This window comes from Osmerus eperlanus, chromosome 7, assembly GCF_963692335.1.
Source record: "Osmerus eperlanus chromosome 7, fOsmEpe2.1, whole genome shotgun sequence".
NCBI classification, from domain to species: Eukaryota; Metazoa; Chordata; class Actinopteri; order Osmeriformes; family Osmeridae; genus Osmerus; species Osmerus eperlanus.
In genome coordinates this window covers 20,099,632-20,123,126 of record NC_085024.1, presented here as the reverse complement: position 1 = coordinate 20,123,126, position 23,495 = coordinate 20,099,632, and the positions used below count along the sequence as shown (strand labels likewise).

General features: G+C 46.2%; 1 protein-coding gene across 1 annotated transcript in view; it reads left to right on the top strand.

Annotated features, from left to right (window-relative positions):
- The first annotated feature begins 17,183 nt into the window (after positions 1 to 17,183).
- Positions 17,184 to 23,495, top strand: part of erfl3 (Ets2 repressor factor like 3) — an 11,823-nt gene continuing 5,511 nt past the window's right edge. Inside the window, exon 1 of the mRNA XM_062466225.1 lies at positions 17,184 to 17,205. Within this exon, the coding sequence (XP_062322209.1) occupies positions 17,184 to 17,205 (22 nt within the window). The remainder of the gene's footprint in view (positions 17,206 to 23,495) is intronic.

Genomic DNA, 23,495 nt, shown 5'->3' with positions numbered 1-23,495 from the left:
CTAGAGATTTTTATCAGGTGGTTGGAAAAATACTGTGAAAATTTCGCTTCCAGATTTTTATTAGATAAACAGACTGTCTTGGCAGATAACAAAGACACATAAGCCAATAACAAGAGGAGAAAAAGCAAAACTAAACCAAATACGAAAACCAAACCATACCAAAAAAAAATATCGAGTGAAATACAGAGAGATCTTGCAGCCTTGCATGCCACTGCATCAAGGTTTAGAACTTGGATCGTGTCAGTTTGTCCGAGGAATGTGTATTTATGTACTTGTGTGTATCTGTGGGAGTGAGCGAACATTTGTCTAGAAGGATGAAAGTGGGGAATTTTGCAGGTCTTACAAGGATGTCGCATCCTTTATCTATTAGCGATCACAAAGCAAGACACTGTTCCACACTATTCCGCAGACACACACACATCTATAGCCCTCGGACAAATTGACAAAAGAGTGGAACTTATTGCATCCAAAGAGTACAATATTTGGTTTGATAGACCCAGAAGTACAGTCGACCCATGAGAATCATTCATGAACAAAAACTTAGATGTGGAGCTTCTCACCTTTGAGGCCAAACCTTTCCTCCACAGAAACTCTTAGACGGAATGTACCTGTTAGTGCTTCTATAGATTTTGTAGAAAAAAAGATCTATGTTCTAATGCTTACTTATCGCTATGTATTTAAGAAAAAAAAAAGAAAGAAAAAAAAAACTAACAAAAAAGACTTTGAGAAAAAGATCTTAAAAACCTTGATGATAATGACTTGATTTTAGACCAAAAATTTCAACTATCTCTCTTTGGATTTTAGTTCTTTGTCCAATGATTTAGACATTGATTGTACTATTTATTCGGGCTAAGTTCATTTTGTATCAATCTATCCTTTTTCATAATTTCTTCTATTTATTTGATTATTTATTCATTTCTTCACGGGATGTATTTTGTGATTTACTGTACGTGGCGTTGGGGTTTGCCTTTAACCAGAAGCTCAGTTGAAGGACCTTCTCACATCCTCAAACCAAATCAAACCAGAGAAATGCAAGTAGAGTTCTTACGGGGCCTTGGGGAACATGGCTGACGATCCCCTTGGCCTTGGTCACGCTCTCCTCCTCCTCGAGACCCTCGCCTCTTAAAGGGGAAGTACGGTTCTCTCAGGGGACTGGGGCAGCACTGTGTTCAAGGGAAGACTTGACTCATCCTAAAGAATAACCGCATGAATTATTATCGTCATGCTGTGTGTGAACGGTTCGTTATCATTAAGGCTCACGATAACCGCGATATGCATAGGAATACACATTTCTTCGTGACTCTAAATTTGATCAAATCATTGTTCTCAGGTGATGTGTGCAGTCAGTTGTAGCCCAAACAGATAGTTGCTTATTGTAATGAAGAGATGTGAATGTATGGGCGGTGAGTCATAGTTAGACATGACTGTAGCCACTCCACAGTGCTGTCCCTGTCCTGTCTTCCCACCGGGCGGGGGGGGGGGGGGGGGGGGCACACACTGAAAGCTTTAAACAGCTACACAACCAAAAATAAATGTGAGAAGATTGACATGGGTGAAAACAAGAGATACAGTTTATTTATTTATTTTTTCAAAGCGACGGAGGGAGAGGGTGAGGAAGAGGAGACAGAGGAGATCTTTATCCTTCATACACCTTCTTCCTCTCTGTCTTTCTCCAAGATGCAAATGGTGTGTCCCAATAGCAATACTACCATACTACACAGAAGGCACTGTCTGTACATAGTATCTACCATACTAAATACTGTGGTAGTATGGGTATTTGGATGCTCTGAAGGTCTTAGTTTTGTTTGTTATTTGGTTCGTCTTTGCGTTTGTCTGATTTGTTTTCCTCATCCGCGTGTCAGGTGGAAAAGAGAGATAGTTCATCATATACCTCATATTCTTTGATGAAAAACCAAATAGATGAATGCTTTAAAAAAAAAGAGAGAGGTTGGAGTAGAGGCCCTGGGGTCCGGACAGGGGGGGTGAGGACAGAATGTGTGTACTGTGCGACTGTAAAGACACCAAGCAGGACTGGGTCAGAACCAAGGTCAAACGCTCGTCGTCCTACCGAAGACCCCAAGTTCCAACACCAGAGATGTGGGTCATGCCTCATCCTGGTGAGCAAGTGCACCCCAGCACTGGCCCTTTACCACAACGCAGCATGTGACATTTTGAGTCAGAAGAGCGTAATCTGACTGTCAGCCTGTTGCGTTTGTGTCACAGTCCCAACACACACACACACGCTCATACAGAAACACACACCCCTGTCCCTAACCCAGAAACAGCCCCTGCTCTCTCTGTGTTGAGCTTTGAACACAGCCCTTCCACCCCAAGCCTCCCCGACCCCTCTCTGCTGCCCGTACACCAGGCCCATGCAGAGGTGACCCCTAAGGATAGGTCTGGAATCTGTCAATTCAGGCCAAAATGGTTAGACTTTTTTCAAAGAAATATTTGTTTTGTTACTGTTTTGAAGATTGGGAGTCTTAAACTAGGGCACTTAAAGATTAAATATCTCAAACCTTATGGTAACATGCTCTAAGCAAATATCAGCATCTTAGAATATGAACGTAGTATTATCCAAACCTTCACCAAGACCCTCTTCATGTAAACATGTAAAAAACTAATACGAGGCCAGTCCCAAGGACATTTTTTTATCCAACTCCCAAACAAGAAGCTTTATCACCTGGACCACTAGCTGTGGCTAATTGGCTAACTCCCTTTGGTTGGGGGAGCTCATTGGCTGGTTGGTGTGTCCATCAGTGCTGCAGGTGTAGTAGGGAGTCCTGTGGGGCGGGCCACCAAGGAAGGGCTGAAACTGTGGTCGCTAGGTGACACCCCTCAAACTTCTAAGTGTGTGTGTGTGTGTGTGGGTGGAGGTTATGGGAGTTGTACATGGGACAAGGAGATGAATCCTATTTAGACCTTCTCTCACACTCTCTCTCTCTCTATGAAGACTGTTAACACGATCTGGTCTTCAGGGTCTGAGGGATCAAGTGTAAAGTGCAGGTCTTGTCAGTAGGGATACCCCCTTCGAGAATGATACCAAAGTCAATGCCCTACTACGGGACCCAACACCTTCCACACGCTCCCTAAAACCCTGCTGTCCACCAGTGTCCAATCAGACGCTTCACTTCCCCTGGTGCATTCTGGGTTGATGTAGTGACATGCTCAGAAAGATTATGTCATTTGGAGTGTTCAGTCTCTCTCTCTCTCTCTTTGCTTCTGACAGCTTCAGACTTCAGACTTTGGTTTAATTCCCAATCTCTTGTGCATTCTGAAGACCAGAACATTGATTGTGCTCGTGGATGAATTCCACGTTGTCTGAGAAATGCGCCTTTACAAGCATGTCGAGCAAGAAACAAGGGCTGGCGAGACATAAATCAGTATCGAATTCCTTTCATTTAGTTTTTGAGCGAGTAATGTGCAAGTAACAAGTTACAAGACTCCGAAACTGGTTTAAATGTCACGGCATTCGAAAATTAACCTGAGGGGAAAGAGAGAGAGAGAGAGAGAGAGATAGAGTGTATAGAGCAGACCAGACCCAACCTGTATTCCTACACCCATTTCCTTCCACGCTCCTTCGTCTCACCCTCCCGCCCTTCCCTCTTTTTCTCTACAATACAGCTTCAGTCCAAAGGTTCTTAAGCGAGACAGAAAAGTCGGATCTTACAGAATAAAACCAAAGAGCTCCATAATATTGTTCTCTTCAACAGACTCCTCCCTTTCTCTTCCTGTCCCCTTCATCAATCTCTTCTCTGCTTGAGTCTCTTGTCACCTAGTGATCCAGTTTACAAAGCGTAGACCTCAGCTATCCAAAGGGAAATAATAATAATAATGATGATTAAGATGATGATGATAAAATGTATATTTTTAAGTATTTGTCATTGGAAAAATAACCTTAAGCTTCTCGTAATTATGATGACCATGATGATGAAGATGATGATGTTGATGGTGAAGATGATGATGGCGACGATTACGTTTCTCTTGGTATCTCTGTAGCTGTTCTGATCCTTTTGAGTTTTGTCGTGCTGCCAGAGAACTACTGACCTCCCATGATCCTCTCTGAGTTTGTTTATCCTGTTGTTTAGTTCTGTCTTGTCTGTCTTTCTGTCTAACCTCTGTCTGTCCATCTTTACATCTGTGTGTGTGTGTGTGTGTGTTTATGTTTAGTTTACTGTTATGTCTGTCTGTTCTGTCAGTCTGTTCACTATCCCTGTTTGATTTGGGATAGAGATGGTCTAATCAGTGGTTTCATGTTTCACTAGAGAATGTGTGTGGTGTGTGACTGTGTGTGTGTGTGGTGTGTGACTGTATGTGTGTGTGTGTGTGTGTGTGTGTTTGTGTTTGTTTAAGCGTGAGCGAGGTAATTCTATGAGACGTTAAGGTTGGGGGTTTTCCCTTGAATTTCCAACTCCCCTTCCTTTTTCTCTGGAATTGATCTTATCTGTTTTTGAGGACTGTTAAATTGGGGGTTAGGAGAGCTAAGAACACACCCTTATGTGGTATACATTAACCAAAAACTCCCACGGTGGTGTTTGTGTGCGTGAACCCTGACCCTAACGTGTAGCTCACTACCCTCTCTTCCAACTGTCACTCTGAGTGAATGTGTGTAAGAGTATGAGTGCACATGCATGCTTGTGTGTGGTTATGTCCGTGTGAATGTATTTGTGTGTGTGTGTGTGTCCATTGTCCTCACATACTTCCTCTTGTGTTTTCCATTCTGTGAAAACCCACCCCTTTCCCAAACCCCTTCTCTCTGTCTCCCTCTTCTTCCTTGTGGTAGCAAGTTAGCCTTTTAGTGTATTTATCTTTAAAACCAAAAAAAGAGAAAAAGAATTCTGCTTGTTCATTGTACAGTGTTGTTCATTTAAGTCATTTTTGTAACTGAAAGTGTTTCATTCATCCAAATAAAAACAGGAGACAAAAACTGTACAGATTATCCTTGTCTATTGTGTTTTTTCAAACTGACAGAGATGGGAAGTAGTGAAGTATAAATACTTTGCTACGTACTTAAGTAGTTTTTTTGGTATCAGTACTTTACTTCACTATAAATTTTTCTGTCAACTTTTTACTTTCACTCCTTAAATTTTTTACACAAATATTTGTACTTTCTACTTCTTAAATTTTCATGCCAGGCTCGTTACTCTAGTTTTAATCTGTGTTTGGGCATGATGTCTCTCTCCTCTCCTTTCACTGTGTGTGAAAAAAATGTTTTGAAAGGTTAAAAAAATATTTTTGAAAAAAGTTTCGAACAAAAAAGTTTCGAAAGGTAAAAAAATAAAAATTGTAACAAAAGTTTGATACAAAAGTTTCGAAAGGTTGAACAAAAAAGTTTCAAATATTGTTTTTGTTTTTTACTTTAAACGTTTTGTGTAGTGTTGTGTGTGAAAAGAAAGTTTCGGGTAATTTTTTTTCAAAAGGTTGAAAAAGGTTAGATTTCTTTTTTGGTGTCATGTTCGAAATTATTTATTGATTTATTATTAAAACAGTTACGTAAATTACTTCCTTACATTTGTCCAAACGCATCGCTGACTCAACAAGATCAACAAAACACAGACCATGTGCCCTGTTCCTAAACTACCACTAGGTGGAGCCATCCGCCATATTATGTGTGCCAACCCTTTCAAAACTTTGCCTTGCTTTCTCTCACACACAAAATTGTTTTGGATGCGACCTGTTGTAGAGCATCGGTAAAGCCTGGCGTGAAATTTAAGATGCAAGTAAACTTTTAGAGGAAACAGATGAGATGGGTGAGTCCCATCCTGTGTCTTGACACTTCACAGACTGGAAGTACACTCTGTTCCCCTTCGTTCACTCTCTCTCTGTTGAGTCAGAGGACATCTGTTTAATTAAGCCTATGTTTGTCTTTCTCTCGCCTTCACCTCCTTCTGTCTCCCTCTCTCTCATTCTCTTTCTCCCTCTCTCTCTCTCTCTCTCTCTCTCTCTCTCTCTCTCTCTCTCTCTCTCTCTCTCTCTCTCCTTCTCTAAATCTCTCTCTCTCCCAGTATGTGGTATGGTAGGAGGATAGCACAGTTTGGTACAGTATTTTAATGGTCCAGTTTGGTAGAGTAGGTGGATGGTAGAGGAGGAGGATGGTATAGTTTGGTAATGGTACAGTTTGGTATAGGAGGATAACAGTACAGGTTGTGAGTGAGACAGCAGCTTTCAGACGCCCACCTTCACGTTGACTCACTCCTCGCGGGGAGAATGCGATCCTGTCACCACGGTGACACGTTAAGTCTGGGTATATATTAAATGTTTTTGTCGAGAGTCGTGTCGAACAAACAAACACAATGTATTTTTAGCGTTAGCTATCGTCTCCCGCGGTGAACGCACTTGATAAACAGCATCAATCCTGTATGAGTGAACAGTACATAGCCTAAGTACAATTATGCTACTCGATGATAGGAAGGTAGTTGTCAGTTTGATGTGGCGTCATGGGCCTAGCATTAACATGCAGCCGCTGTGGATGGGAAAATGATGTCTGTATGTGTTAAGTGTGTGAGTCACATACTCATGACTGCTAAATGAGACTGTTACTTGAAACCCAGCTAACTTACTGCATGGTCTGATGAGTACCAGTAACCACCATGGCATTAGATCTGGTGAAATCGGTTAAGTTACGGCTACATTATATTAGTGGTAGACATACCGCCAGCTGTCAGGGTGTCACCAAAGTCGGTCCAAGTGTGTGTCTGTGTGTGTGTGTGCTTGCAGCAGACAGTGCCAGCAATGGAGTGATACGGACCAGATCTGGTTTCCCACAGCACCAGTGTTGCCATGTGAGGTGTGTGTGTGTGTGTGTGTGTGTGCGTGCGTCAGTGTAAGGTGTGCATGTCTTTGTACGAAGTGTAGCCTATGAGTTGCTGATTGAGGTGTGTTTAAGGGGCAGGATTTGAAATATATCGCTGCTATGGTCACTTCTTAGCAGAACAGAATAATGGAGATGTTTCTGTAATCTGTGTTGGCACAATACCTTATGCTACCCGGCGCTAAGTAAATCGCATTCAAAACATGACTAAATAATGTGTTTAATCCAAAGCGATATACAGAGGAAGATCTGAGCTTGCGACCTCTGGATCTCCAGTCATTACTCTCCCACGAATCTATACTCAAAACTCCCTCAAAACATGGATAGTCTTTCTGAGCAAATCAGCAATCATTGTAATTCAAGAAACACAGAAACAATACAGTCTACTAGGAGGGCAGCCGACGCAACAACATCCTAGCAACATCCTTTCGCTAAACTCGCAGTAAGTGCAAACAAGCTAGCTGAATGTTAAAGGCCTTGGCATGTTCCTGATGCTTGTAGTGTTACCATTCACTTAAATACTCCTTGGTAATAAAGAAAGAGAGAGAGAGAAAGAAAGACAGGGAGTGAGAGCGGAGGAGTGGTATAAAAAGGTGAAAATGGATTGTGTGGAGAGAAAGAATAAGTGCCACACATGAGGACATGAACTGGTTTATCGTTTTGCCAATCAAATGAGAATCAGAATCAGAATTCGGTTTATTCGCCATGTATGTTATACAAACACGGAATTTACTGTGGCAGGGAGGTGCAAAACACTAAACATATACAGATCTTAAATTAAGTTTAAGTAAAAGTACAAAAGTTTAACTATTTCTAAGTTAAACTCGAGCCACCTCTTCATAACAGTCCACCCGCGACTCATGTGGGCACAGACACACACACACACACACAATGCCAGGACAAGGTGTAGGCACAGCAGGGACACCCATCCACCCAGGCATGACTCATGGCTCACAACACCCACCATATGCAGAGGATCCTCCCCACTCTGACCTGCGGGCACACCGAGGATCATCCAGATCACAGCTCAGAGAATGCAGCTCCATCTAAAAAAAACAAACAACACATACGTCTCCATTACACACAAACACACTCGAAACATCAACTAACAACAAGCTGATTATCTTCTGTACACCCTCTCCTCAACTCTTGGAAAACTCTTGACTTTAACTCTCAAACTAGTTAAATCGTCACGTTTAGTCTTTTTTTTAATCGCCTGTGTTCAATAATATCGGTGTCTTTCTTGGAAAAGGACAGGGCAGGAGGAAAGGCCCCACAACAATGCTCTTGCTCTCTACATAGGAAATATGTCATGGGAGTCAGGTGGCTGAGCGGTGAGGGAGTCGGGCTAGTAATCTGAAGGTTGCCAGTTCGATTCCCAGCCGTGCAAAATGACGTTGTGTCCTTGGGCAAGGCTCTTCACCCTACTTGCTTCGGGGGGGAGTGTCCCTGTACTTACTGTAAGTCGCTCTGGATAAGAGCGTCTGCTAAATGACTAAATGTAAAATGTAAACATGCAAAAGAAAGAAATATATAATAAGATGACGCATTACTACAACACCCACACTATCAATGAGCCCACTACAGTTCCACGCGCACGCACTCACCATACAATATGTGGAGAGGATTCGCCCCGTATGACACATTACAATAACGAGTAGTAGGAACATCAAACTGAGGAGTGCAGCACATGCCCCAGATCAGCCCACCCCTGCACTGGCCTGTATGTGACACATAGCTGAACCTCCCACGACCATGCTGTCTGCGGGTCCCGCGTGCTGGGGGGCCAGGCAGGCTGGGGGGCCAGGCAGGCTGGGGGGCCAGGCAGGCTGGGGAACCAGGCAGGCTGGGGGGCCAGGCAGGCTAGGGAACCAGGCAGGCTGGGGGGCCAGGCAGGCTGGGGAACCAGGCAGGCACTCCCTCCAACTGGGTCCTGTTGACTGGGAGGGGTGGAGGGGGTGGGGTGGGGGGGAGACACAGATGAGGAGCCCGAGCGAGGGAGGGTCTAGTGAGGGGGAAAAGAGGGGAGTCGGGGTGGAAGAGAGGAGATGGATGCTGTGCGTTGAAGGAGGGAGAGATCTGTTCGGTCAGAGGGGTTGGATGGGGGTGAGAAGGGAGGGAGGGGGGGGAGGGGGAGGAAGCTGTGCCAATAGGAAGAGCTTGTTCCTCAGTGAGATACAGGAGACACTGTCAACACACACACTGTGCTCAATATAGCAACTGTCACAGGGCCAAGCATGCCTCCCTCCCTCGTTTTCCTTTACACCCTCTGTCACGTTCTCTCTCCCCTATCTCTCTCCACGACTCACGCACTCCAAACTTCCCCGTGAACAAACTTTATCCTTCTTTTCGTCCTTCTCTTTTGGTCTCTGTGTCTACGTGCTGACGTTGTCACGTCGTACTAGTTAACTCAACAGATATTCTCTCCTTCGTTTCCCACCCCCCCTCCCTTCCTATTTTCTCCCCCCTCCCCCCCCTCTCTGTATATATTTCAGCCTTGACACACCGCCAGACATTGGTTTAATATAACACACATTCTCTGTGGTTCTCACATTGCCTATCTTTCCAACGAACACCATGCACCTCCCTCTACTTTGGGCCAAGCCTCAAACTTGTTCCATACTTTGCAGGCAGAAAACTTTGCTTTTGCTCTCGAACAGCACCCTCATTGCCATGGCAATCCAAGAAAAGAAAAAAAAGGTTGTCTCTCTGGCGATGAAAATAGTAACTCACTTTCGATAAGGTGACCTCGCGTCAGGGAAAAGAACGCAGGTGTAAATTTGGAGCCTTTATTTTAAAAAGAAAGTTTAAGAGTCGGAGTAAACAGGGTGAGCGTGTGTTCTCTGGACATCCCCATGTAAGACCCTGCAACAACATTCCAGACGCACAATCTTTAAAACGTCCCACATTCATGCCATTCTTCAGATTTAAACTCCTTAATTACACCCTCCACCCCACCCCCCCCCCCCCCTCCCCCCACTCTCCACCCCTTGGCACACTCTGACCCCCCTCTTCCTCCATCTCACTTGTCCTCTGCTGCCCACTGTCACTCTGTCCTTCTTTTCCTCTCTCCCCCTCCTCCCCCACTCGCTGTGGTGATCCCATTACTCATGTGCGAAAACCAGCTGGGAGAGGGAGGGAGGGAGAGAAGGAGAGAGAGAGAGATAGGGACAGAGATAGAAACAGAAAGAGAGAGGGGACGTACAGAGAGTTGCTGTGTAGCGCCGTGCCCACGGGCCCTGTGGAACTGCAGGGGGAATTCTGGAGAATGTTGACTGACGCACAAACACACAGACTGACTGACTTAGGAGACAAATTGGTTCAAGATGATTTGAGTGTTCCAAAACTGACTCCAGATCAAATCATATAAGGGAGAGCGTGAGGAAAAGAAAGAATTATGGAGACAGTGATGGAGAAGGAGCGAGAGAGATGGTGTGAATGTGATTTCGGACGGTTGGAGCGGCAGACTTGAAAATAAACAACTTCTTTGATGACAAAGAGCCCATTGAATCTCTCCTTCTCTCCCTCTCTTCACTCTCAGTGTGCTTTGCCGCTCTCTCTCTTTTTCTTTATTTTTTTCTCCTTACGCAATTTATTTCCCTTTTTTTCCTACTGGGCCATCAACTGCCACCCTAACACACTCCAGTAGCTAGTTTTCCTTTCAACTGCCAAAGTCTTTCATTCTTTTAGTCTCACTTCTCCTGTGGTCTCTTAGTACGCCCAATCCTCTCCCTTTTACCTTTTTCATCAGAAATCAAACCTTGTTTTTTTTTGCGCCAATGATTGATTTGAAAGTACAGTAAAAGAACTCCAAGTGTTGTCAACCGTTCAGTGCATGACATTGTAAGCTTCATCACGGTTAGCGTTCGTGACTAAAGAAATCAAGGTCGACACACTCAGAGCAAACAGCTCCTCCGCTGTGTGAGCGTGTGTGTGTGTGTGTGTGTGTGTGTGTCTGTGTGAGCGTGTCTGTGTGTGTGTGTGAGAGTGTGTGTGTGTGTGTTGTGTGAGCGTGTGTGTGTGTCTGTGTGAGAGTGTGCGAGCATGTTTCACGTCATCAAACACCTTGTGTGTACCGCACCTCTCTGACTTGTACAATATCTCCCAAACGCAGGCATTCTACTTATTCCTTGTTGGTTTCCACCGGTTGCTTAATTCTGTTTGTGTACGTGTGTTTTTGGGATGCCTGCTCACGTCTGCAGGTGTGCGTGTACGTTTGTGTGTTTGTAGGTGTGTGTGTACGCCTATGGGGCCACTGGTGAGTGAGATACCACACCCATTGTCCATGGTAATTACACTGACGGAAGCCATCTGTGTGGCACTGGCAGAGAACAGGGGAAGCTGGGATGCATTAGGACCAACTGGAGGACCACTGTGTCTCAATCTGGACTCAGGGAACCTGCAAAGGCTGGGTAGGCCTTAGATGGGACCCGGCGCTGGCGGACCAGAGTACCGGGGGCTGCTGACACGACCGACTCGACTGATCCAGGGTCAGATGGCTGAGCGGTTAGGGAATCGGGCTATTAATCAGAAGGTTGCCGGTTCGATTCCCGGCCGTGCAAAATGACGTTGTGTCCTTGGGCAAGGCACTTCACCCTACTTGCCTCGGGGGAATGTCCCTGTACTTACTGTAAGTCGCTCTGGATAAGAGTGTCTGCTAAATGACTAAATGTGAAATGTAAATGTAATCCAGGTACAGAAGGGGTCGCTGAGCGTTTAACACTGTTGGGAGATTGGATGAGTGTAAATCTAATAATATGATGTTTATCATTTCGCCTCAGATGAAGTCATGTTAGGTTATGTTAACTGTGTACTATCTCATTGTATTTTTGTTGTAAGGGTCTGTTTATGCTAGTCACAGGACAATGAGCGTGGCAGTAGGATCTCATGAGATCTGATCTATGAGCTCTCGATCTCTCGTCAGGCCCGGTGCCGCGGTAGTTGCAGTAAACGTGGGGTCGTCTCTGACCTCTGTGGTTCACACAGGGTTTATGGTCGAGGGGTTGTGGTAGGTTGGGGGGGGCGGGGGGGGGAGTGGAAAAGAAGGGATGTGTCGGTGGGGATGGGGAGGATGCAGGCCTGGTCCGGGGGGGGGGGGGTGTCGGTGTGCACCAGAGCGCTCCCCCCCCCCCCTGCTGCCACAAATCTCTCCTTCTCCTTTCTTTCTCTCCGTCTTTCTCTCCGGAGCGTCTGTCTGTCACTCCGATTAGGGACGGGGCGGGGCACACAAAGACAGAGAACAGAAGATGATGAAAGAGAGGGGCGGGAAAGAGAGGGAGAGATAGTGTGACCGTTGCGACCAACCTGAAGCAAGGCAAAAAGATGTTCTTGAAGTTACAAGTTACTTTTCCTGTTAAACACCTCCTCTAGACCAGTTCCAGTCAGCCAGTTAACATCACCCACATGCAGCTACAGCCGCCACAGAGCCCGTCTGGGCTGTACGCGCGGTGAGTATTGTCTTGCATAAATTAACATTTCATGACATTGCACCTGACAAAATCTTTTTGTGAATATTGTAATGATGACATACATTGAATAAAAGTTTAGGTTTGTTGTCAAATCAGACTTGAGACAGGACTGAATTTAATAAAGTTCCTAATGTCATTGAAGTACTACTGCACCCATCCTTGAGAGCATTGTGTGGCTGAAAAACCAATGAGGGAGAGAGAGAGACATAGAGAACAAGTGGCAGGCAAGTAAGAGGCGGTAAATAATAGAATGCTCGGAGGAGAAGGAGGCGTAGAAAAGGAGGGAGGATGGCAACAGAGGGTGGCAGAATGAGAGAGAGAGAGAGAGAGAGAGAGAGAGAGAGAGAGAGAGAGAGAGAGAGAGAGAGAGAGAGAGAGAGAAACAGCGAGAAAGGGAGAGAGTCTTACAGTTTTTCTCGATTGCTAACACACAAAAATGGTATGTGTAAGCCATCCCCACGAAACCATTTTGCCAAATCCCAGCAGAAAGACCATGTACCCCAGTCTTTAAACACAATTTACCCTTTTTGACACATTTCTCAGGTTCTTTCACACTTCTTTGCAAAAGTCTAAACACACTTCTTACTTTAAGACACAATTATCACCATTATGTCATTCAGAAAACACTGCCATTTGATAAGTAAACCCAAAACAGCGCAATTCAAACACCCTTAACAACCAATTATTCATGTGTAAGCACTAACAAGCAAATATACTCAACAAGCAATCAGGGGTTTGGAATGAATACAAAGGTAAGCTCATCTGTACTTTGAAATCATGGATGCAAATATCAGAAGAAAAGGAAGAATTGTCCAAATGAGAGGAGGTGGACAAGGGAGAGGAAGAGGCAGAGGAAGAGGAAGAAGAACAACAATCTCAAATGAGATCCGTGCCACACTATGACAGAAATCCCTATGACAGAACAACCTTCTCCAAGCCATGGAAGAAGTTTGTGGGGACATTGCTCTTGAGTCTTGTCATGGATGGCTCAGGCATTCAGGGGCATTTTCCCTGCTGTTTGGCTAGAGAAAACATTGCCTGTGATGTTGAGGAAAATCTCTGGCCTGACCCTGGTCAGAGATAGGATGCTGACCCACAATGAACAGTACTGTACTCAAGCTCTGTTACCCAGGTAAAAAAATTATTTGTTTATTTCCTTGTTTTCTTAGCCTTTGTTCCCCAAATTACAATTTACAGCAATACATTTGTGTTGTTGACTAACAGTACTACTATTTGTATACTGTGACCACTACAGTAACAATAGCTCAAAATGCAATTGCTGTATAATGTAAATAGAAAATAAACAGCCTGTAAGAAGGACAATTGCAGTAATTGTGAGTTTTATGACATCATGTCAAACTCATGAGGTGGAACATATCTAAAATTCAGGGACACGTTATAGTAAATGGTTCTTGAAAAGCTTTTTATAATAGTGTTTTCAATTCCTCCCAGCAGTGTCTAAAGGGTATTCAGAAGGTTGAATTTATTTGAGGGCTTTGTGTGTATTTTGAATGCAAAGTTAGGTTTATACGACAGATAATATGGTTTTGACTACTGTGTTTGATTTTGGGTCAAAAGCCAAGGGTTTGGCCAAAACAGTGTAAGTATGAAGATGTGTGTTTAGAGTTTGGAGAAAACACAGTACACATTCAAGAAATGTGTCTTAGCAATTGAGAAAAACTGTAACAGCAGGGCACTCTGAGAGAGAGAGAGAGAGAGAGAGAGAGAGACAGAGAGGAGATAGAGAGGAGATAGAGAGAGAGAGAGAGAGAGAGAGAGAGAGAGAGAGAGAGAGAGAGAGAGAGAGACTGGATGAAGAGGAGAGAGGGGGGGGCACGGGAGTGAGATCAAGAGAAAAGGAGAGAGGTGGATGAACAGGAGAGGGACAGACGGAGAGAGGGAGGAGGAGGGATGCGGGAGGGTGTGAGGGAAGAACTATGTTTATCAGTGTTCAGAATGTTCTGTGCTGTCGATTTTTCTGAATCTCCACGGCCACTTGGGTAACACTAGAGCACCTTTTGAAAGAGGGTGGTGGGGAGAGAAGGAAAACCACACACACATTTACATTTAGTCATTTAGCAGACGCTCTTATCCAGAGCGACTTACAGTAAGTACAGGGACATTGCCCCCGAGGCAAGTAGGGTGAAGTGCCTTGCCCAAGGACACAACGTCATTTTGCACGGCCAGGAATCCAACTGGCAAACTTCAGATTACTAGCCCTCTTCTCTAACCGCTCAGCCACCTGACTCCCTTAGCAATGATACGCAGAAAAGAGAAGGAACACAACTTGGAATCTCCATTTAATTTCATTGTTTCATCACTTCCTCAACATCCATCATCCTGTTCCCTTTTCCCCTACTTCACCCTCCATCTCTCTGAGGCTCTCTCGCTCGCTTCCTCTCTCTCCCACTCCCTCTCATCTCTCCAACCATACTTCTTTGTGAAGAGCTTGGGGGATGTTTAAGAGCTCTTCAATTGAAAGAGTGTGGAGATAGAGAGGGGAAGAGGTGGATGGCTGGGGAGTGGAAACAAAAGAATATGACAGAGAATGACAGAGTAAGTAAGAGAGACAAAAACATGAAAAAAATTATAGAAAGATAAATTTCAAATAAAAGTATATTGGCCAGTCAAAGGTGCCATGTAGAACATATGAGAGGAGACATACAAAGAGTTGCATAGAAAGGAGGGGGGGGGGGTGAGAGAAAGATAGATGGAGAGAGGGACAGAGAGAGAGACAGAGAGAGAGAGAGAGAGAGAGAGAGAGAGAGAGAGAGAGAGAGAGAGGAGAGAGAGAGAGGAGAGAGAGAGAGAGAGAGAGAGAGAGAGAGAGAGAGAGAGAGAGAGAGCAGAAGTCGACCCACTTTCACACAGGCTTATCGTTCCTGGTCATAATACAGGCGTGGGAAAAACCAGGCCGGTCGGACCACTGTTCTGCTTTTCCTGCCGAGGGGACGCCAGGACGGAACGGCTCTTTACGTTTCCTGGATCGGAGGATTCCGCCTCCCAGACACAAGCTCTCTCTCCTCACTCCTGGCTCTCCGATGCTTATCTGGGCCAGCAGAGAGTGTTTCCTGAGGCAACAGAAGAATGGTCAGTGAAGAGGAGAGAGATCCTGTTCGTAAATCACACCGCAGGGACGCACACCAGTGTCTGGGGAGATTGTTTACTTTGTTTTTCAACACTCTGTTATCCTGTTGACATGGCTGGGCCTTGGTGCAACTGGCACACACACACACACAAACACAAGTATGCAGGCACCTACTTATAATGCAAAGAACACGCGCACACACACACTTCCTCCCTGTTGCCCTGTGAATGAATGCCCCTGCCATATGGGCAGGTGTGGGTGTCAAAAGAGGCCACAAAAGGAGACACAGATCATCTGCCATGTATGACGACACACTCAAATGTTGTCCATAGCTCTGCATGGGTGCCTCACACACACACACACACACACACACACACACACACACACACACTCACACACGCTCACACACATACGCTAACTGACAGGACACAGGGATTTACATGTAATCACTCAGTTGGCACAACCTCTGGCTTCTAAGAGTCCAGGCATCTGATAAAGTAATATATATCAAATTTCTAGGACATTCCCCTCACATTCTCAGGAGGTGGCTGATTGAGGTTTGTCCCCTATCACTGAGTGCCTGCACATGAGAGAGTGTACGTGTGTGAGAAAGCAAAACAGACCAGTTGGTGGGCTCAGAGGAAACAAAAGAAGCTTCACGGTTCATGGGAGCAGCAGAATAGGAACAGGTCATATTAAGATCTTGACAGATTTTCATCAACAAACCGATGCCTGGGGTTGGGCACAGCTCAGCTGTAGAGGATTCGACAGCAGATCAAGAGGTTGCATGTTCAAATTTCCCCTGTAGGCCTGCTGTGCGTCACTTGGGGTAAAAGCGTAAATGAATAAATTGTTATTCTTCACACCAGCCAACCTTTGGCTGGTGTGAAGTTGGTGACCAGTTTCAACTAACTTATCTTAGAGGATGTGGGTAGTCATCTAATTGCCATTAATTGAGAAGGATAATTAGAAAAGTCCCTGTGATTGACGTAAAAGGAGATGACGATACCAATCTCACTACCTCTCGCGCTTTTAGATGATCGTAGGACGCGGATATGATGTCACTACGGCAGTGTGTCTGTGGCGGTCTCCAAGGCAACGCCGCTTGCTGCAGTGACGCGGGCCCCGGCTCGTGGTGAGTAGGCGTGACCCGCCCTTTAGCCCCCCCTTCTATCGTCCGTGTGGGCGGCCCCGTGCAGAAGAGAGCGAAACACGACACCCTAGCTAGAGGAGACGAACGGGGGGAGGAGAGTAGCCACAGAGTGCGGAGAGTGAGTGAGAGTGGAGGAATAGAAAAAAAAGTCTGTAAAGAGAGGTCGACACAGCGTTTACCGCAAATCAAGCTTCTTTTGGTGACGAGATGTCAAAAAATAAGGAAGATGCTATTGAGACGGAGTAAACAACAGCAGGGCAGTTCGTGAAAGTAGTTATTTGTAAACAAGGAAAGAGGCAGAGGGGGAGGTTTTTCGGCTCGAGTCGGGACGGTTGACGGTGTTCCCCTGCAACTCGAGCTGAACGGTTCGACGTTGCCGCGGGACGAGCAACAATCGGCAAGCTTAGCGAACGGTGGGGTTCGGGAAATTGTGCTCGATCCCCGATCGCTTGAGTTTGGAAACGGGTTGTTTTAGTTTCGGATCAAAAGGAACGGAGGACTGAATGGTATAACAACGGAAAGTTTTTCGCTACCGAATTTCCACCCTCGTTGTTTCCATTCCAAAGCAAAGCCTGGGAAAGGCTGAAAGACCAGACTTTTCTTCCTTTCAACAATCGACTTGAGAAGTTTATCTGGCTGGATAGACAATAAGCAACAATCAAAATGAAAACTCCCGGAGACAATGGTAAGTTTGTGCAAAAGTAGCTATCTACAGGCCGATAAGTAGTTGGCAGTTGTTTATTCTCAAATATTCTCCGGTTAACGTTAGCTAACGTCAATTATTTAGCTTAGAAGTGAAAGTTCTCGCCAGCACGCAAGCAGTAGCAGAAGTCTGACATGTTGTCAAACTATTGCGGTGAGGTAAAGTTAACTAGAGTCAAGAATGCTTGTTGTAGCTAATCAGCTTGCTAGCTGTGGCCCAATGTTTACTAGTTGGTCAAAAGTTAACTATGCTAGCTAGAATATGGTCAGAATATGCAGCGAACAACATAAATGACAATGTAGGTTTTCTGTCAAAGACGTGATGTGACCTGTTGTCTGAATGAGTTGAGTTGGCTATGCTTTAACCGTAGCTTGCTAAACATTTTCAAATTAGCGACCCATAGCTGTTTTAAAATATAAACCAAAAATAATTAGATTTGGTGAAATCCAACGGTGTAGCAACACGTCTTTACTTTGATTAAGGGTCCGCGTGCTTTGGACGCCTAATGGCCAAAGGAACGTCAAGGCTGGGGTGGATGGAGCTGCATCTCGTGTAACTACACACTTACGCATGGACCATTGAAAATAGTAATCACTGCCCAATACATTTAGCAAATTAATTTTCCAAACCTGTTGCATATATGTGAGAACTGGGGTCTGATTTGAACATTCAGTGTATCGCGCTTAACTTTTTTAGTTCTGTTATTAGAACATCATAGCTAGGTCCATGATCAGTGCTAGTGGGTCACAGGAATACCCCGTTTGTGTCAGATATTTCATCAAACTATCAGCCTCACCACGTTTTTTATGGGCTGGTGTTGTGCCGAAATCGGTACCAAGTTTCAAAACGTGTGCTCCCTATGTCTCGTGCTTCAGGAAGTTGTCTAAAAAAGGCTGAGCACGGGCCTGCATGGAATGTTACGGACTCCATACTGAAATCTACCGTAACCGTTTTCTAACAACATATATATTTATATTGGTATGCCTGTCCCAGTTTTGCAAATGAGCCCCACATTGTCCATTAACACTTGTCTTAGCATAACTGGAAAGTAAATGGTAGGTTTGTCTTTTGTTTCCAATACTGCTCCCACACCTGGCGCCGATTCACACCCACTTGCAGCATAATTGACATGTAAATGTCTCCATCTACTTTGTAGTGACTCAATCAGTGTCCAAATGCTGCCACTGAATGAGAGACCCCATCGACTGGTGAGACTTTCTATCTCAGACAGTGCTCTGCCACTCGTTCATTGTGGTTTAAACTCAATGCAACACCTGACTTTTCCGGGTGAATTGGAACCAGAAATGCAAATCTGGTGCAAGGATGTTGTACTGTACACCACGGGTAGAGGAAGTGAGTAACAGAGAGTTGTGTTTGTGTGTTCCCCCCCCCCCCCCACCCAATCACAATAGAAACATTATATTAGGTTGTGAGATTGAGGAATATCAATTATTCTGGTTTGGTAGCAAAGTAATATGAGACGTGTCTGTTTTCTTGGTGCATCTGTGCCTGCTAAATGAATACATGAAAGAGAGAGAGAGAGGGGGGTGCTAACATGTCCTTACTTGACCACCCCTCACCTGGTGTTTATGTGATTTGGTAAAGAAGTAGGTTAGCTGCTGTTTTTTGATGCGTCAGGTATGTTTCCGTCAGGGAGGCTAAGCCAGGAGTCTTTCCTATTGGTTAAAAAGTCAGTAGTCAGCTGGTGGGGCATGTGCACACTGCGCATTCTCGTTTCTGAAATACTTAAACATCAACCCGTCCACACCCACCACTTGTGAAGTAATGCCCCCCTCCCCAAAAAAACAAGGAAGTTACGATTTTTGGGGGGAGGAGACACAATGTATTTTATTATATCTGTGCAACACTCCAAAACACCATATTGTTGCTCACAGAAGGGGGGTAGCAGTGACTGAAGCCGTTCTCTTTTCAGCGTTTTTGCTTGAGCAGGAACGCTGATCTTCGGTAGGCTAGTACTTAGCGACTGACACGCAGACAGACCGATAGACCGCGAGACGTTTCTCACCCCGGGGCTACACCCCTCCCCCGTCCGTCCCCTCTGCCACATTCCAGTGCACCCCCTCCCCAGAGCAACAGATCCTTGGAAGAGGGGGGGGGGGGTCTGTGACATCACACACACCCCGCCACAAGTGGCCCTTTTACGAAAAACTCTTGCTGCTTGACGCCGGTGTGTGTTTGGACTAGAGTGTGTAGCCAAAGTTGTGCAGAATACCGGAATGTGTGTGTGTTTGTGTGTTCTCCCTGTTTTCACTGTGTTGACAAACACTGGTCCGCATTCACATGGTCATTATCTAACAGAAAAGCCGACCTAACGACGGAGAGTCTATAAATAGCAACTTTATTGAAACACTTTAATCCCGACCTCTGTTGTGATCTCTCATCTCATGTCTGCCGTTGCCTCTGTTTAGGAGCTTTCAACCAGACCACGACTGCCTTTAACCCCCGGTTACCTAGGTGACAACCTCTAGGGTGGGGCAGTCTAAGATGGGGCACATTTACGGAATGAGAATGGACGTAAATCGGATGTAGATGCGTGATATTTATAGGTTACATAAAGACTTAATTCCTGGGAGGCGCTGTTAGGCATATATGTCGAAGGATTATTATTCTGCCTGTGTAATCTTCTGTGTTTCCTCTATTATCGGAGACTTCCTCTGATCTCTGCTTTCCAACGATCCGTGTTCTTCGTGAACACGTGTTAGCCGGAGGAAGAGGAGGGTGAGGATAGCGACAGGCGTTGCTAGACAAGCGGTTTTATAGAATGAGCAGAAAGAGGACAGGTATACGCAAATGTACAGAAGTTCCCTGTTTTCTGTGGATTTCGCATGGCTCAAGTCATGGATCATTACTGCCCAGCAGGCCATATAAGACACAGATGCTTAATTCTAGAACAGTTCCTTAGATGAAGGCCTGGCAATTTAAGGAAATGAGCCCAAAGGCTCAGTGTAGCAGGTTCTGACCTGTTGACAAGGCCCATAGCAGGCTAGCTTGTGTCTTGGCCCGCCATGTCCAGATCAAAGGTTGTGCTAATGATTGATTAGCCTCCAGTGATATGGACACAGGCTCTCCACACACACACACGCACACACACGCACACACACACACGCACACTCTTGATGATAGCAATTATGTGGTAGGCAAGTTTCACTGCCCCTTCTCTCTTTCGATCTCCCCACATCTCTGGTCGTTATCTTCCCCCGTCACCCTCTACCTCCCTCTTTTGCCTCCATCCCTCCCTTTCCCTTGCTTTCCCTCCCTGGCTCCATCCCTTTATTTCTGTCCTCTCTCTGTCTGCCGCCTGTTCCTCTGATGGGATAAGGACTAGTGTGTCTTTGTATGGGGGTGGTTGGTGGGACCCCTAGCTCTGGAGTATCCATTGTGTGTGTGTGCGTGTGTGCATGGGCTTGCCTGTGTGTGTGAGCCTGTGTGTGCGTAGGCCTTCCTCTGTGTGTGTATGTGTGTGTGTGCGGGGGCTCGCCTGTGTGTGTTGCGGGGACAATAGGGGAGTGGGTCTGGCTGCGGGGGGATTGTGCGAGGGCCTATAGGGCCAGGGATCTCCCATTGTACTCATAATGGCGTGGAGCAGCGCGGGGTTCGGTGGCGGCGTTTGACACGTCGAAGAGAGCAGGAGCGGGCGTGCGCACACTCGCGTGTGTGTGAGCGAGAGAGAGAGAGAGAGAGTATAAAAGAGTTTGTTAGTTGACTGTGTGTGAAGACCCAGAGCCCCCTCCCCGAACACGTCAGTCACGATCCATGTTATGGAGCTGGTTTACTCGTAGTTTGGATTCACAGCCAACGGGGAAAGACGGGTCTCTTTTGAGGCAGCAAGGCAGGAGACATAGGAAGACGCTGTAATGAGTTTGTGACGTAAACTTTCTGTTTCTTTGTGTGTGTGTGGTCATGATAAGACAAGCAACAGGCCTAGTTATCTGATGAACTCCCCTAGAGTGCTGACTTGGACAAAAATCACAATCTCCCGCTCTAATAGTGGTTTTACACAGCCAGATTATTAGCTAGATTATACTTTTGCGGCCTTTTCTTTGACTTTAAGATAGACGTTTCCTTCAAGACGAAGCAGAGTCATCCAGCCGTCCTGTTGGTGTTCCGTGTGACGAGGTGACAGATCGCTGGCGGTTAGCGAAGGCCAGGTTGTGGAAGCGGAGGTATTTTAGTCTGGAATGCGACCAAAGGATTACAATGCGCTCAACCACGCGACGCTAATGGACCCCACCGCTACGCGAGGCCGCGGCCGCCCTTGAAACCGCAGCCCAGCCAAACCGTTACCCTTGACCACGGTTGACCACCACGGTCCATTTCTTCCGCATTAGGGCCCGGCAGTCCACCAAGAGTGGTATAGATTATCGCGGCGATAAGTGATTGATTGATCGATTTATCTAGTCTAGTCAGAGGCTATGTAGTTAAAAGACGCCCTGGTGAACGGCCTTTCTGTTTAAGAGTGCTCGCCTTAGGCTGCGTGTGTGTGTGTGTGGCCCATAGTTTTTAGTCTTCTGTGGTCCAGTTGGATACGGTTGCTGCTTTTTACTGACCTCTATTGTCGTTTTTCTCTCCCCAATAATGACCGGCACTCTGGGCCAGAGCACTAAAAGCCTGATTGACCGTAGTGGTCAGGCTAGTCATGTTGGCAGTGGATGCACGGATGCCAGTTGAAAGATAATGGTGTGTTTTCTTTTCCAGAGCACATGTGTTGGTGTACCACACACACACACACACACACTGCTGCCTTTTATTGGAATTCTTGGACCTCCCACATTCCTGCTTAGAATGTTAATAGTTGCCGGCTGTCTTGCATTACATACTCTGGGAAAACACAAAACACCCCCCCCCCCCTCTCTCTCTCCCCCCCCCCCCCCCCTCTCTCTCTCTCTCTCTCTCTCTCTCTCTCTCTCTCTCTCTCTCTCTCTCTCTCTCTCTCTCTCTCTCTCTCTCTCTCTCTCTCTCTCTCTCTCTCTCTCTCTCTCTCTCTCTCTCTCTCATATTCAAATACTCACGTAAACATAATCCCCACACACAAACAACTCTTTCAGCATCTCAAACGAACACGGGGCCTGATAAAAACAGGGCCCTCACACACAAACACACACACACACACGGGGGGGGGGGGGGGTATCTTCTCAGGTGTGTACCTGGCTCCGCTGAGGGCTCCACAGTGTGTGGCGAGCTGCCTGGATCAAGCTGCATTCTTGCAGCATCAGGTGTGTGTGTGTGCGCGGTAACAAAACAAAGGGCATTTCAATGCGGAGGTGACAGAATACCGTAGACGTGTGGCACAGAGCAGTTTTGGGGAGTTTCGGGGCTGTTAGGAGCGTGTGTAAGACAGAGACAGAATGTGCATCATCATGACTAGCTTCTCCCAGTCACACCGTGTGCTTGGGGTAGCGTGCCCGTGTCATGGCACTTCACAAACACAATGCGCCAGCGAAACCGATCCCATCCTGGCGACACGCACACATCCACACTCCCCTCCGATCGCCCCCACCCCCCCGGCCCCCCTTACACACCTGCATGGATCGCGTAACGGCAGGCTGTGTTCTATCCTTACTGATCCCAGTTTAGACTTTTATTCTGAAAGCTCTCTGAGGAGTCCTGCCCCTGTCCTCGGCTGGCCCTGTCTCTGACCGGCTCACCTGGTCCACTTAAGCAGCTAACACAAGCTCCGCCAATCAGGAGGGCCGTCCAGGAGATCACACCACCACTGTAACCCAGAGCAGCCCTGGTTCACCCCTGAGACACACACACACACACACACACACACACACACTGGTGGTAGTCGTTCCCTAATCCTCAACCAGAGCTTGTGTTGTATTTGTCAATGGCCAGGGCCCAGTTTTAGCAACACTGTCATTTATACCCCTAATCTTCTTAGATTAACCTGGATAACTGGTGGTTATGGTGGGGGGGGGGGGATCATTAGTGGGTGGGGTGTGTTGTGGTACTGGAGGGATGACATCATGATTTACCTTGGGAAACTCTTTAGCTTAGCACTGTTTTTAGCCCCACTGCCGCCAATCTGAACTGAATCCAATGTTTAGTTAAGGGGGTGAAGGCTGTGTGTGTGTGTGTGTGTGGGAGAGAGAGAGAGAGAGAGGGAGAAGAGCATTGTAGAGCCAGGCAGGCAGGAAGGCCAGTGTTTGGGCTGACCTCGCTGTGGGAGGTGGCGGGCTCCCTCAACCCCTGGGTCCCCTCCTCTCCCAGCCCAGGCAGGAGCAGGCAGATTCTCAGGAATAAAAATA